The 14,220-nt window shown below is 36.7% G+C and overlaps 1 protein-coding gene across 1 annotated transcript in view; it reads left to right on the top strand.

Annotated features, from left to right (window-relative positions):
- The window catches only part of CCDC150 (coiled-coil domain containing 150), a 107,088-nt gene that overhangs the window by 89,126 nt on the left and 3,742 nt on the right, over positions 1-14,220 (top strand). The window contains exons 22-25 of the mRNA XM_074302807.1: positions 64-190; positions 4,327-4,521; positions 5,830-5,898; positions 5,995-6,156. Of these exons, the coding sequence (XP_074158908.1) occupies positions 64-190; positions 4,327-4,521; positions 5,830-5,898; positions 5,995-6,156 (553 nt within the window). The remainder of the gene's footprint in view (positions 1-63; positions 191-4,326; positions 4,522-5,829; positions 5,899-5,994; positions 6,157-14,220) is intronic.

Raw genomic sequence — 14,220 nt, 5'->3', positions numbered from 1 at the left:
CCTTGCAAAACCTAAGATTAATTTCTAAAGATGATTCATAATCCTTTCTCTCAAAATAAATAGAGAACGGGTTGCTGAGGAATCCAAAGTGCAAGCTGAGATGAATGCTGAACGTATAGATTCTTTAAAAAAGCAGTTTCAGTCTGAGAGAGAGACTGCCAGAAAAGCTGCACAACGGGAAATAAATGAGGTAAGAAGTGAGATTATGAAAAACTCCTGTCTGTCTGTCTCTCTTCTTCCCTCTCCACCCACAAATCCCTCAGAAAAGAAGATTTTGATCCTAGTGGTTTCTTCTGCTTTCCATCTTTTGAGTGCTCTTGTCTCCTTTCCCAGGCAGACCAGATGTGATTAAGAAAACTCATTGTTCGGGGGCAGCTAGGTGGCGCAGTGGATAGAGCACCAGACCTGAATTCAGGAGGACCCGGGTTCAAATCTGGTCTCAGACACTTAACACTTCCTAGCTGTGTGACCCTGGGCAAGTCACTTAACCTCAGCCTGTGGGGGGGGGGGGAGAAGATGGCTGTAGGTACTACACTAGTGATCTTCCTAATGACCCTATTAAAGAACTATCAATGTGTAACATTTTCCCTATTCCATTGTTATTAGCTGTGATAATGAGACTTCTTGTTTATATATATAAAATTACCTTTCTAATCCATTTAATTAAACCACCTTTTTTTGAGCACTTATTTTATATGCAACAATTTCCCACTTTCTATCCCAACTTCAATGGTTTTAAGTTTACCTCCATAAATTTGATCCACGGTAATTGTTATATTTTACTTTTCAGGTCATCAGTAAGTTTCTAGGGCTGCTGAAGTCAAGGCCCTTTTCTCTGTGAAGGACCTTTACATTTGAAGAATTTAGTTGTCTTTTTGTTTGATAGTTAACATAGTAAATTCTGATTAGATAGGTAGTGATTAATTTGCAATACATCAAAGGAAATATATGAAAAGCAAAGTATCTAGAAAATTAATCTAAAGGATTTGCTTAGAAAAGTAGTAAAGTAATGAAAGATTTCAAAGTACCTAATACTTATATTTACCATTGTACTAAATGCATTCATCCAAAAGTATTAGAGTATTTCTCAACTAGATCAGTAAGAACTGAAAACAGATTGGTCTAACAAGTCCCAAAGAAAGACAAAATATTCTTTAGTTGTCTACATTATGACATGCAACTAGATGGGCAACTCTGTGTGTGTGTGTTTGTGTGTGTGTGTGTGTGTGTGTGTGTGTGTGTGTGTGTGTGTGTGTGTGTGTCTTGGGCAAGAATTGCATGTGAGCTGGGCCAAGAATTAAATAGGAGAAAGCAAATGGGTTGGATTGTATTTGAAAAATTGCATAGGCATTCTGGCAGTGCTATATGGCTGCAAAACCATGGGCTACCACACTTTCATAAGAGTGAACATTTTGAAAGACCTGAAAACAATGGAAAGATTCAAGGTGGGAAAAATTAGACATAATATATTAATGCTAATCTTAACTTCAGATATTAGCCTGACACCTAGTATGGTGCTTTTTCACTGATGAAATCTTGGGCAAGAAATTGAAGAATATAGAAGCTCAAGTTGTGTTTTTCTCACTGTTGGAGAGAATACAGAAAAGAAAAAATAATTTGGGAAATGAACAGCTGGCTAAGAAGGCAGTGTCTCATGGACCATGGCTTAAAATATAAAAATAACAGATTCCTAGCCATAAAAAGCATATACTTAACAAGGGCTGGTAAGATTATATTTGCTAGTTACCTTGCAAATCCAGTAAAAAAAAAAAAAAAGCTTTAAACTTAAAAAGAATAGGGAAAAGGACAATATTTCTTTCATATATCCCTCAAACTAGATACCATAAAGTAGTTACAGTGGAGGAATAAGAAAAGCAGTTGAATTACCAAAAGTTCACAGGAGACAAAATCCCCAAAAATAACCATTAGTAAAGCCATGAGCTTCAAATATCTGCATAGAGCTACCCAAAATTGAGGAAACACACAGAGACTAGAGGTCCTAAAAATTTGACCTCACATATTGAAAATTGGTGTCATGAAACCCATGATTGAACTGTGCTCTGAATAGATATATCTTATTCAAATGAAATAGGATGGAGTGGCAGCTAGGTGGCATAGTGGATAGGGTACCAACCCTGAAGTAAGGAGGACCTGAGTTCAAATCTAACCTCAGACACTGAATACTTACTACCTGTGTGACCCTGGGCTAGTCACTTAGCCCCAATTGTTCCAATTACTGGGTTTGTATCCCAAGGAAATCATAAAGGAGAGAAAAAATCCACATGTGCAAAAATGTTTGTAGCAGCTCTTTTTGTGGTAGTAAAGAATTGGAAAAGGAGTGGATGCACATCAAAATTGTTTTAATTTGCATTTCTCTAATCAATAGTGATTTAGAGCATTTTTTTCATAGAATTAAAAATGGCTTTAATTTCATCATCTGAAAATTGTTCATATTCTTCGACCATTTATCAATTGGGGAATGACTTGTATTCTTTTTTATTTTTTTTTATTTTTTTAAAAAATTTTTCTGAGGCTGGGGTTAAGTGACTTGCCCAGGGTCACACAAGTAGGAAGTGTTAAGTGTCTGAGACCAAATTTGAATCCTGTCCTCCTGAATTGAGGGTTGGTGCTCTATCCACTGCGCCACCTAGCTGCCCCCATGACTTGTATTCTTATAAACTTGACACAATTCTTTGTATCTTTTAGAAATGAGGTCTTTATCAGAAATACTGTTTGTAAAGATTTTTTCCCAGATTTGAACTTCCCTTTTAATCTTGTTTCTGTTGATTTTGTTTGTGCAAAGCCTTTTTAATTTAATGTAATCAAGGTTGTCCATTTTGCCTTTCAAAATGTTCGCCAGTTCTTCTTTGGTCATAAATTCCTCCTTTCTCCAAAGCTCTGATAGGTAAATTATCCCTTGTTATCCTAATTTGTTTATGGTATCATTTATGCCCAACTCTATTTTGGTATGGGGTATGTGATGCCAATTTTCTGACATATTATTTTCCAGTTTTCCCAGCAATTTTTGTCAAATAGTGAGTTCTTATTCCAGAAGCTGGAGTTTGGGGATTTATCAAATACTAGATTGCTATAAGCCTTGATTATTTTGTTGTATGTATCTAATCTATTCTACTGATCCACCACTCTGTTTCTTAGCCAGTACCAAATGGTTTTGATTACTGCTGCTTTATAATGTAGTTTTAGATTTGGTATTGCTAAATCCTTTTTTTTCCCATTAATTCCCTTGATATTCTTGACCTTTTGTTCTTCCAAATGAATTTTGTTATTATTTTTTATTCTTATTATTTTTTATTAGTTAGTTCTATAAAGTAATGTTTTGGAGGTAATTTTGGGGATTCTTGAGGGGAACCCCTCCACCCAGTGATCTTCCACCATTTCCTTTCTCCATAATTTCCCTGTTGGGCAGTTACTCCATTGCCTTTTCAAGTCCTGGGCTAGGAATTTTGCATTGTCCAAGAACTGTAGGTCTTGCAAATGACCACTTGCAGAACTTGTTCCTTTGCCCAAAGGCAAAGTTTTCTACCCTCTTAATTCACTAGGTTGATAATCATCAGGAATTCCTTTGAACAGTCCTCTCCTACATTAGATAATTTTAAGTTTTGATATGATGGTGAGACATCCAAGTGGAGATGTCCTTTAGATTTGGTACAGAACTGAAACTTTGGTATAAGAGTTGGGAAATCATTGTCTCTATTGTACCAAGCAAGATATAGTTTCCATGCACAAGGGGGAAGGAATATGGATGAGCCAACAGAAACCTTCAATAGAAATAGTATAACTAGAAAAAATATTAACTAGTAACAAGAAGAAATTAAAAAGCTAGAGGACCCAAATCTTCCAAGGTTTTCATAATGCCCAGAATTCAAAGGTAAATATTCTATCAATATTCTAAACCACAAGACATTGTCTTAAGACACCACTATCTCCTTTTTAATGTTATCCTCCATTATTAAGCATAAGCTATTAAGGCTAGTCTATGAGAATGTCTTTTCAAACCATAAACAAATGAATTGTTTTCAGAACTTCAGTTAGATTTTTAACTTTAGTTAGATTTTTGGCTAATTTCTGGGGATCAGGGAAAATCACTCAGTAGTCAGCCCAAGGTTTGATCCTCTCTTGGAGCCTTTCTAGCTTGCATAAGACTTCTCAGATCTTAGGCTCCACTGGCATAGTCTTCAATGATCAGGAGTAATCTTATCAGGATAAGGAATCCAACTCTCCTACTAAAAAGAATAAATATAAGAGAAAAAAAGCCTGTAAGGTTACTGATGTAAACTTATTCTCTTGGTTGTCTCTGCCCTACAGCTGAGAAAAGCCCTTGATGATGCCAACTCCAGATCAGTGGAAGTGTCCCGGGCCAACAGAGAACTACGGCAGAAAGTGGCAGAACTTGAGAAATCCCTGGCCGGCCTCAAGGAAAAACTGAAAAACCAGAAGTCCCAGATCAGGCATCATTTGTCTTCCAAGGCTCAAAATGTCCAGAATACGGAGAGAATGAAGGTTGTATGAAGGCCCTTTGTCACAAGGAATTTTCTTAAGAACCTCTGTTAACATTGTCTCCTGGACCGAAATTTAAGCAATTGATGCCAGGAGAAGAAAATTTCAGAATATTTAATAGATTGTGGTAGCCTTGGGCAGTACTAGCAAGATCTGGGAAAAGGAAAGATTGCCTTGAAATAGAGTCAATGTTTATTAAACATCTACAGTGCCAGGCACTGTGCTAAGCACTGGGGATACAAAGAAAGGCACAAGGCATTCTCGGTCCTCAAAAGGCTCACAATCTAATAGGGGACACAAAATATAAAATGAAGCTGAAGAATGGGAGGGTATAAGATAGGAGTTATCCTGCACCTGAGCATCAATGAATTTGCTGGGGTGGCAAATGATCTGAGGAGATAAAGAGTTTCAGAGGTGATTTCATCTTGAAGAATGATGAGTTCTGGAGACCATAAAGCCCAGGAAAGCTGCTGGGTAAAAAAATGAGAATTTCTTGGGTACCCTCCTCTCTTGGTAGAGTATCAGGGAGAAGTTCCCAAATGTCTTCCCCTATCATGTGCTCCAATTGGAGGGAAGGAGGAGTCCCAGGGAGGAGATGCTGAAGAGGTATGAGTTTCAGAGTTGATTTCATCTTGCAGAATGAGGAATTTCTGGAGATCATGAAGTCCAAAGCAGCCAGGTGGGAAATGAGAATTCCCTGAGTGGCCTCCTTAAATGGTGGAGGATCAGCGAAGAGCTCCCAAATTTCCTCCTTCTACCTTCTCTAACCAGAAAAAAGGAGGGCCCTAGGGGCAGGTGATGCTGAGGAGGTTTGAGTTTCAGAGTTGATTTCATCTTTCAGAATGATTTTCTGAAATCTAGGAAAACACCTGGATGAAAAATGATGAGAATTTCCTGGATGTCCTTTTTAAATGTGATGGAGGATCTGGGACAAACTCTCTACCCTTTATCCTTTCTAAATAGGAGAATTTTAGGAGGAGGGTTCCAAGAAGGTATGTTTCAGAGTTGATTTCATCTTGCATAATGATTAGTTCCTGGAGACTGTATACTACAAAGTCCAGAAAAGCAACAAGTTAAGAAATAGTCTCTTTTCCTTAACAGGAAATATTGACTTGAAGATGTAGGGTAAAAATGAGATGTGTACTGACCACTGAACTATTCCTTCTTACATTGATTGGACTTGTTATTCAGTGCCAGTACCCTAAATGTGAAGAAAAGCCCACTCGTGCTATATGATTCTATGTATTCTACTGGTAAATAGAATGAGATAATTTTCTGTGATCTTATTTACATTACCCAATTTGTTTTCAGCAAATAGAAACAGAATTGAGGCAAATGGAGCTAATTAAGGATCAATATCAGAAAAAGAATTATGAACAGGTAGATTCCTTTTTTATTAACTTTGTATTTATCTTGGAATACGAAAGTCCCTTACTTGTTCATGATCATTTCAATCTTGTGTGCGTGCCTTTCTAGTCATTGAGTATCCAGAAATTTGTGACTGAAATGGCCACTCTACAAAGGGAAATGCATATTTTGGCAAAGAGCCAACATGATTATTCAGCAAGAAACAAGCAACAAGAATTACGACTAGAGGCAGAACGAAAAATAAGACATGAATTGGAGAGACGGTGCCAGGTAAAGAGTTTATGTTTGGATTAGAGGCTGAGTCATTCATGATCACATACTGAAGCCCATCATAATAGTTGATGCACTTCCTCTGTATAGTGGGAAAATCTCAGTCTACGCTTATATACGTACAATTTGGTCTTGCGCCCCTAGTAAAATCTAGGAACAGACTATAACATTAACTTAAAAAACAAAACAAAACATTTTTAGGTTTACTAGAACAAAGTTCACATTCATTTTTCTTTTTTTTTCTTTTTATTTTCAAAATATATACAAAGATAGTTTTCATCAGTCACCCCTTGCAAAAACTTGTGTTCCATTTTTTTTCTCCTCTCCCTCCATCCTCTCCCTTAGCAAATAACCCAATGTAGGTTAACCAAATGCAATTTTTCTATACATATTTCTGCAATCATTTTGCTGCACAAGAAAAATCAGATGAAAAAGGGAAAAAATGAGAAAGAAAACAAAAAGCAAGCAAGCAACAAAAAAGATGAAAATACTATTTTGTGCTTTTCAGTTCCCACAGTCTTCTCCCTAGGTATAGATGGCTTTCTTCAACACAAGATCATTGGAACTGGTTTGAATCATCTCATTGTTAGAGAGAGTCACGTCCATCAGAATTGATCATCATCATAGTTTTATTGTTGTCATGTACAATGAGCTCCTGGTTCTGCTCATTTCTTTTTTTTTTTTTTTTTTTTTTTTTTAATTTTTTTTTATTATATATATATATATATTTTATAATATTATCCCTTGTATTCATTTTTCCAAATTACCCCCCCTCCCTTATTCCCTCCCCCCGACGACAGGCAATACCATACATTTTACATGTGTTACAATATAGTCTAAGTAAAATACATGTGTGTGAATATCATTTTCTTGTTGCACAATAAACATTAGAATCCGAAGGTATATGCAACCTGGGCAGACAGATATTAGTGCTAACAATTTACATTCCCCTCCCAGTGTTTCTTCTCTGGGTGTATCTACCTCTGTCCATCATTGATCAACTGGAAGTGAGTTGGATCTTCTTTATGTTGAAGATTTCCACTTCCATCAGAATACATCCTCATACAGTATCGTTGTTGAAGTATACAGTGATCTTCTGGTTCTGCTCATTTCACTCAGCATCAGTTGATCCAAGTCTCTCCAACCCTCTCTGTATTCCTCCTGCTGGTCATTTCTTACTGAGCAATAATATTCCATAACTTTCATATACCACAATTTACCCAACCATTCTCCAACTGATGGACATCCATTCATCTTCCAGTTTCTAGCTACAACAAAAAGAGCTGCCACAAACATTTTGGCACATATATGTCTCTTTCCGCTCTTTAGTATTTCTTTGGGATATAATCCCAGTAGTAGCGCTGCTGGGTCAAAGGGTATGCACAGTTTGATAACTTTTTGGGCATAATTCCAGATTGCTCTCCAGAATGGCTGGATTCTTTCACAACTCCACCAGCAATGCATTAGTGTCCCAATTTCCCCACATCCCCTCCAACATTTGTCATTATTTGTTCCTGTCATCTTAGCCAATCTGACAGGTGTGTAGTGGTATCTCAGAGTTGTCTTAATTTGCATTTCTCTGATCAGTAGTGATTTGGAACACTCTTTCATGTGAGTGGATATAGTTTCAATTTCTTCCTCTGAGAATTGTCTGTTCATATCCTTTGACCATTTATCAATTGGAGAATGGTTTGGTTTCTTATAAATTATGGTCAGTTCTCTATATATTTTGGAAATGAGACCTTTGTCAGAACCTTTGTTTTTAAAAATATTTTCCCAATTTGTTACTTCCCTTCTAATCTTGTTTGCATTAGTATTATTTGTACAGAAACTTTTTAGTTTGATGTAATCAAAATCTTCTATTTTGTGATCAATAATGATCTCTAGTTCTCCTCTGGTCATAAATTCCTTCCTCCTCCACAAGTCTGAGAGGTAGATTATCCTCTGTTCCTCTAATCTATTTATTATCTCCCTCTTTATGCCTAAATCATGGACCCATTTTGATCTTATCTTGGTATATGGTGTTAAGTGTGGATCCATATCTAATTTCTGCCATACTAATTTCCAGTTTTCCCAACAGTTTTTTCCGAATAATGAATTTTTATCCCTAATGTTGGAATCTTTGGGTTTGTCAAAGATTAGATTGCTATAGATGTACCCTTTTTTGTCCTTTGTATCTAATCTGTTCCACTGATCTGCCGGTCTATTTCGTAGCCAATACCAAATGGTTTTGGTGACTGCTGCTATATAATATAGCTTTAGATCAGGTACACTTAGACCACCTTCCTCTGAGTTTTTTTTCATTAGTTCCCTTGCAATTCTTGACCTTTTATTCTTCCATATGAATTTTGTTGTTATTTTTTCTAGGTCATTAAAATAGTTTCTTGGGAGTCTGATTGGTATAGCACTAAATAAATAGATTAGTTTGGGGAGTATTGTCATCTTTATTATATTCGCTCGGCCTATCCAAGAGCACTGAATGTCTTTCCAATTATTTAAATCTGATTTTATTTTTGTGGCAAGTGTTTTGTAATTTTTCTCATATAATTCCTGACTTTTCTTTGGTAGATGGATTCCCAAATATTTTATACTATCAACATTTGTTTGGAATGGAATTTCTCTTTGTATCTCTTGCTGTTGCATTTTGTTAGTGATATATAAAAATGCCGAGGATTTATGTGGATTTATTTTGTATCCTGCCACTTTGCTGAAATTTTGAATTATTTCTAGTAGCTTTTTAGCAGAGTCTTTGGGGTTCTCTAAGTATACCATCATGTCATCTGCAAAAAGTGATAGTTTAATTTCCTCATTTCCTACTCTAATTCCTTGAATCTCTTTCTCGGCTCTTATTGCCGAGGCTAGCGTTTCTAGTGCTATATTGAATAGTAATGGTGATAGTGGGCAACCTTGTTTCACTCCTGATCTTACTGGGAAAGGTTGCAGTTTATTTCTATTGCATATTATGCTTACTGACGGTCTTAAATATATACTCCTGATTATTCTAAGGAATAATCCGTTTATTCCTATACTCTCAAGAGTTTTTAGTAGGAATGGATGTTGGATTTTGTCAAATGCTTTTTCTGCATCTATTGAGATGATCATATGGTTCTTATTAATTTGATTATTAATATGGTCAATTATATTAATAGTTTTCCTAATATTAAACCAGCCCTGCATTCCTGGAATAAATCCTACTTGATCATAGTGTATTATCTTGGAGATGATTTTCTGAAGTCTTTTTGCTAATATCTTATTTAAGATTTTAGCATCAATATTCATTAAGGAGATTGGTCTATAATTTTCTTTCTCAGTTTTCGATCTACCAGGTTTAGGTATCAGTACCATGTCTGTGTCATAAAAGGAATTTGGTAGGACTCCTTCATCCCCTATTTTTTCAAATAATTTATATAACATTGGGGCTAATTGTTCTTTAAATGTTTGGTAGAATTCACATGTGAATCCATCTGGCCCTGGGGATTTTTTCCTGGGGAGTTGATTAATAGCTTGTTCTATTTCTTTTTCTGAAATGGGACTATTTAAGCAATTTATCTCCTCCTCTGTTAATCTAGGGAGCCTATATTTTTGGAGGAAGTCATCCATTTCACTTAAGTTATCAAATTTATTGGCATAAAGTTGGGCAAAGTAACTCCTTATTATTTCTCTAATTTCCTCTTCATTGGTGGAAAGATCCCCCTTTTCATTTGTAAGACTATCAATTTGATTTTCCTCTTTCTTTTTTTTGATCAAATTTACCAAAGGTTTATCTATTTTATTGGCTTTTTCATAAAACCAACTCTTGGTTTTATTTATTAATTCAATAGTTTTTTTACTTTCAATTTTATTGATTTCTCCTTTTAATTTTTGTATTTCGAGTTTAATTTTTGGTTGGGGGTTTATAATTTGGTCTTTTTCTAGCCTTTTAAGTTGTAAGCCCAATTCGTTAATCTTCTCTTTCTCAATTTTCTTCAAATAAGCCTCTAAAGATATAAAATTTCCCCTTATTACCGCTTTAGCTGCATCCCAAAGATTTTGATATGATGTCTCATCATTATCATTATCTTGGGTGAAATTGTTAATTGTTTCTATAATTTGCTCTTTCACCCAGTCATTCTTTAAGATGAGATTATTCAGTTTCCAATTACTTTTTGGTCTATTTACCCCTAACTTTTTACTGAATGTAGCTTTTATTGCATTGTGATCTGAGAAGAAGGCATTTATTATTTCTGCCTTCCTACATTTAATTTTGAGATCTTTATGTCCTAGTATATGGTCAATTTTTGTATAGGATCCATGAACTGCTGAGAAGAAAGTATATTCCTTCCTATTGCCATTCAGTTTTCTCCAAAGGTCTATCATACCTAGTTTTTCTAATGTTCTATTTACTTTTTTAATTTCTTTCTTGTTTGTTTTGTGGTTTGATTTGTCTAAATCTGAGAGTGCAAGGTTGAGATCTCCCACTATTATAGTTTTACTGTCTATTTCTTCTTGCAGTTCTCTTAACTTTTCCTTTAGAAAGTTAGATGCTATACCACTTGGTGCATATATGTTTAGTATTGATATGGCTTCATTATTTATGCTACCTTTCAGCAGGATATAGTTTCCTTCCTTATCTTTTTTAACGAGATCTACTTCTGCTTTTGCTTGATCTGAGATAAGGATAGCTACCCCTGCTTTTTTGGCTTTACCTGAAGCATAATAGGCTCTGTTCCAACCTTTTACCTTTACTCTGTATGTATCTCCCTGCTTTAAGTGTGTTTCCTGTAGGCAACATATTGTAGGGTTCTGCTTTTTGATCCAATCTACTATCCGTCTCCGTTTGATGGGATCGTTCATCCCATTTACATTTACAGTTAAAATTACTAATTCTGTATTTCCTGCCATCGTATTATCCCCAGATTATGCTTTTTTCCCTTGACCCCCCTGATCCCCCTCCCCGATATTTAATTTACAGACCCCCCTTGTGACGCGCAACCCTCCCTCTTTTTTTTTTTTTAGGATCCCTCCCCCCTCCCTCCAAGTCCCTTCACTTATTCCCCTTTTCCTTTTCCCTTTTCCTCTCCCCCCTTTTAATGAGGTGAGAGAAAATTCTCTGAAAAACAAATATGTTAATTATTTACTCTTTGAGCCTCTTCTGATGAGAGTAAGATTCACACAATGATTCTCCCCCTCACTAAGTTCCCTCAGATATGGTGTATTTTCTATGTCTCTTCCTGGGATGTAGTTTCCCTCTTTTTATCACTCCTTCCCCTTTTTCTGAACCGACCTCCTTCCCTTTACTACACCCCCCTTTTTTTCTTTTATATCAGTAAAATCAAATTATCCTTGAGTATTTTTTATATACCCACAACAGAGTTACAGTTCTCAAGGGTTCTGTGTACCTTTTTCTGTTTCTCTTCAGTCTTGTGGATGTAGATCAAATTTTTTGTTTAAGTCTGGTTTTTTTCTTAGAAACATATAGAATTCCTCTGTTTCATTGAATGACCATCTTCTTCCGTGGAAAAAGATGCTAAACTTAGCTGGGTAGTTCATTCTTGGTTGCAGTCCTTGATCTTTTGCCTTACGGAATATCAGGTTCCAGGCCCTTCTATCTTTTAATGTGGAGGCAGCCAGATCTTGGGTGACCCTTATTGTGGCACCTTGGTATTTAAATTGTTTTTTTCTAGCTGCTTGCAGGATTTTCTCCTTTGTGTGGTAATTCTGCAGCTTAGCCACAATATTCCGTGGTGTTCTTTTTTTAGGGTCTATTTCAGAAGGAGTTCGATGAATTCTTTCCACATCTACTTTCCCTTCTGTTTCTATTATCTCTGGACAGTTCTCTTTGATAATTTCCTGTAAAATAGAATCTAGGCTCTTTTTTTGGTCATAGTTTTCTGGAAGTCCAATAATCCGCAGATTATCTCTCCTAGATCTATTTTCCAGGTCTATAGATTTTCCCAGTAAGTATTTGACGTTGTTCTCCAGCTTCTCATTTTTTTTGTTTTGTTTGACTGATTCTTGGGTTCTCTGTGAATCATTCATTTCTATTTGTTCCATCCTGACTTTTAAGGAGTTATTTTCTTCTTTCACAGTTTTTAGTTCTTTTTGTAAATGCCCAATTTCGTTTTTAAATGAATTATTTTGCTCTATTGAATTTTTTTCCATTTCCCTAATTTTTTTTTTTGAGAATTATTTTCTTTTTCCAATTCAGAAATTCTATTTTCTTGAGACTTTTTTATCTTTTCCAATTCAGAAATCCTACTTTCCTGTGTTTTTTTTAACCTTTTCTAATTCACTAATTTTGTTTCCCTGCATCTCCTGTGAATTCTTTATTTTTTCCAACTCCAATTTCAGGACGTTGTTATTTTCTATCATAACTTCCCTTTCCTTGCCCCATTTTTCTTCAATCTCCCTCAATTTCTTAAGAGCTTCTTCTAGGAGAGAGTTATGTGATGGGGGGCAGGAATCGTTCCCCTTTAGGTTGTTATCTTCTGAATCTTTGCTGTTAACTTCCTCGGGGTTGGATACCCGCTCTTTCTCTGTATAGAAGGAATCTATAGTTTTTCTAGCTTTTTTGCTCATACTTAAAAAATGTTTTGGGGTCTGTCCCTGGGGTAGGAAATTATTTACTTCTTTACCAGCTTCCTCCCAGACCGGATGGATGCAGCGGCCCCTGCGCCCGCGCTAAGAGAGAGCTCTGGGAGAGAGTTCCCCACCCCCTCCCTGGAAGTGCCTCAGAGGTGATTATCACTGCTGTGCTTTGAGGGCGTAGAATAGTGAAGACAGCAAGAAGCTCAGCCTATGTGTCCGGGTGGGGAGTGGACGTCTGCAGCAGGTGACGTGAGAAGCCCCTGCGCTCAAACTGGAAGTGTCTGCCAGAAACCGCGGTCCCTAGTTCAAAGGTTCCGCTTCTCTGGGACTTCCTGGAGCTGAGTTCCACTCCCTCCAGCTAAGCTAGGCCGTGTGTGTTGCCTTGGGCCGTATCCACCCACTTGTCAGTCTCTTAACTATTCTCAGGAGGTAGCTGAGGCCACACCCCCTGGTGCCGAGTCTGCCCCAGGGTGGGGGGGGGGGAAATCTAATCTGAGTTTTAAAATATTTTGGCTTTCTCTTCTGAACTGCTAAATAATTAGCAGAGAAGAGCTAACAGCCTGTGCCAGATTCCTTTACCTCAGTGGCTTCTCTGATCCCAGAGCCCCTCCCAGCGCAATGGGCGCAGTGTGCCCCTACCCCACCGTCTGTGCTGGTCTTTCTTATTCCTCCCCTGAGAACTGACCTTTCCTGTTGAAACTCCAGATTCTCTTCAGCTGGTAAGTCGTGCTTCCAGTCCTTGTGGTATCTATCAGTCCTGAGCTAATTTTGAGACTTAATTTATCTAATTGGTTGTGAGGGAGTGAGGACGTTCACTGAGTAGTGTGTTTCTTCTCCGCCATCTTCGGTTCTGCTCATTTCACTCAGCATCAGTTCATGTAAGTCTCTCCAGGCTTTTCTGAAATTATCCTGTTGGTTGTTTCTTACAGAACAATATTCCATAGCATTCATATAGCAGAATCTATTCAGCCAATTTTTAACATCCATTTTTTAACATTTTGAGTTCCATCAGGAAAACATTGTATGCAACTACAAGAAGACTATATGATGATCACTTTAATGATAGACTTAGTTCTTCTCAACAATACATTGATCCAAGACAATTCTAATAGACTTAGGATGGAAAATGCCATCTGCATCCAAAAAGAGAACTATGAAGACTGAATGCAGATTGAAGCATATGATTTTCACCTTTTTTTGCTTTTTCTTTCTTGTGTTTTTCCCCTATGTTCTGATTTTTCTTTCACAACATGATTAATATAGAAATATGTTTAATAATACTGTATCGGATTGGTCATTACCTCTTATGAATATTCATTTGTAAACTCATTCAGTCATTTCAGTCACTTCTGACTTTTCATGACTTCTTTTGGGATTTTTTTGGCAGAGACATTGGATTGGTTTGCTGTTTTCTTCCCCAGTTAATTTTTGCAAATGAGGAAACTGAGGCAAACAGTATTAAGTGACTTTCCCAAGGTCACAGATTAGTGAATTCCG

Source organism: Sminthopsis crassicaudata, chromosome 3 (genome assembly GCF_048593235.1).
Source record: "Sminthopsis crassicaudata isolate SCR6 chromosome 3, ASM4859323v1, whole genome shotgun sequence".
Taxonomy (NCBI): domain Eukaryota; kingdom Metazoa; phylum Chordata; class Mammalia; order Dasyuromorphia; family Dasyuridae; genus Sminthopsis; species Sminthopsis crassicaudata.
The sequence above is the reverse complement of the archived record's forward strand: the minus strand, read 5'-3'. Positions and strand labels throughout refer to the sequence as shown.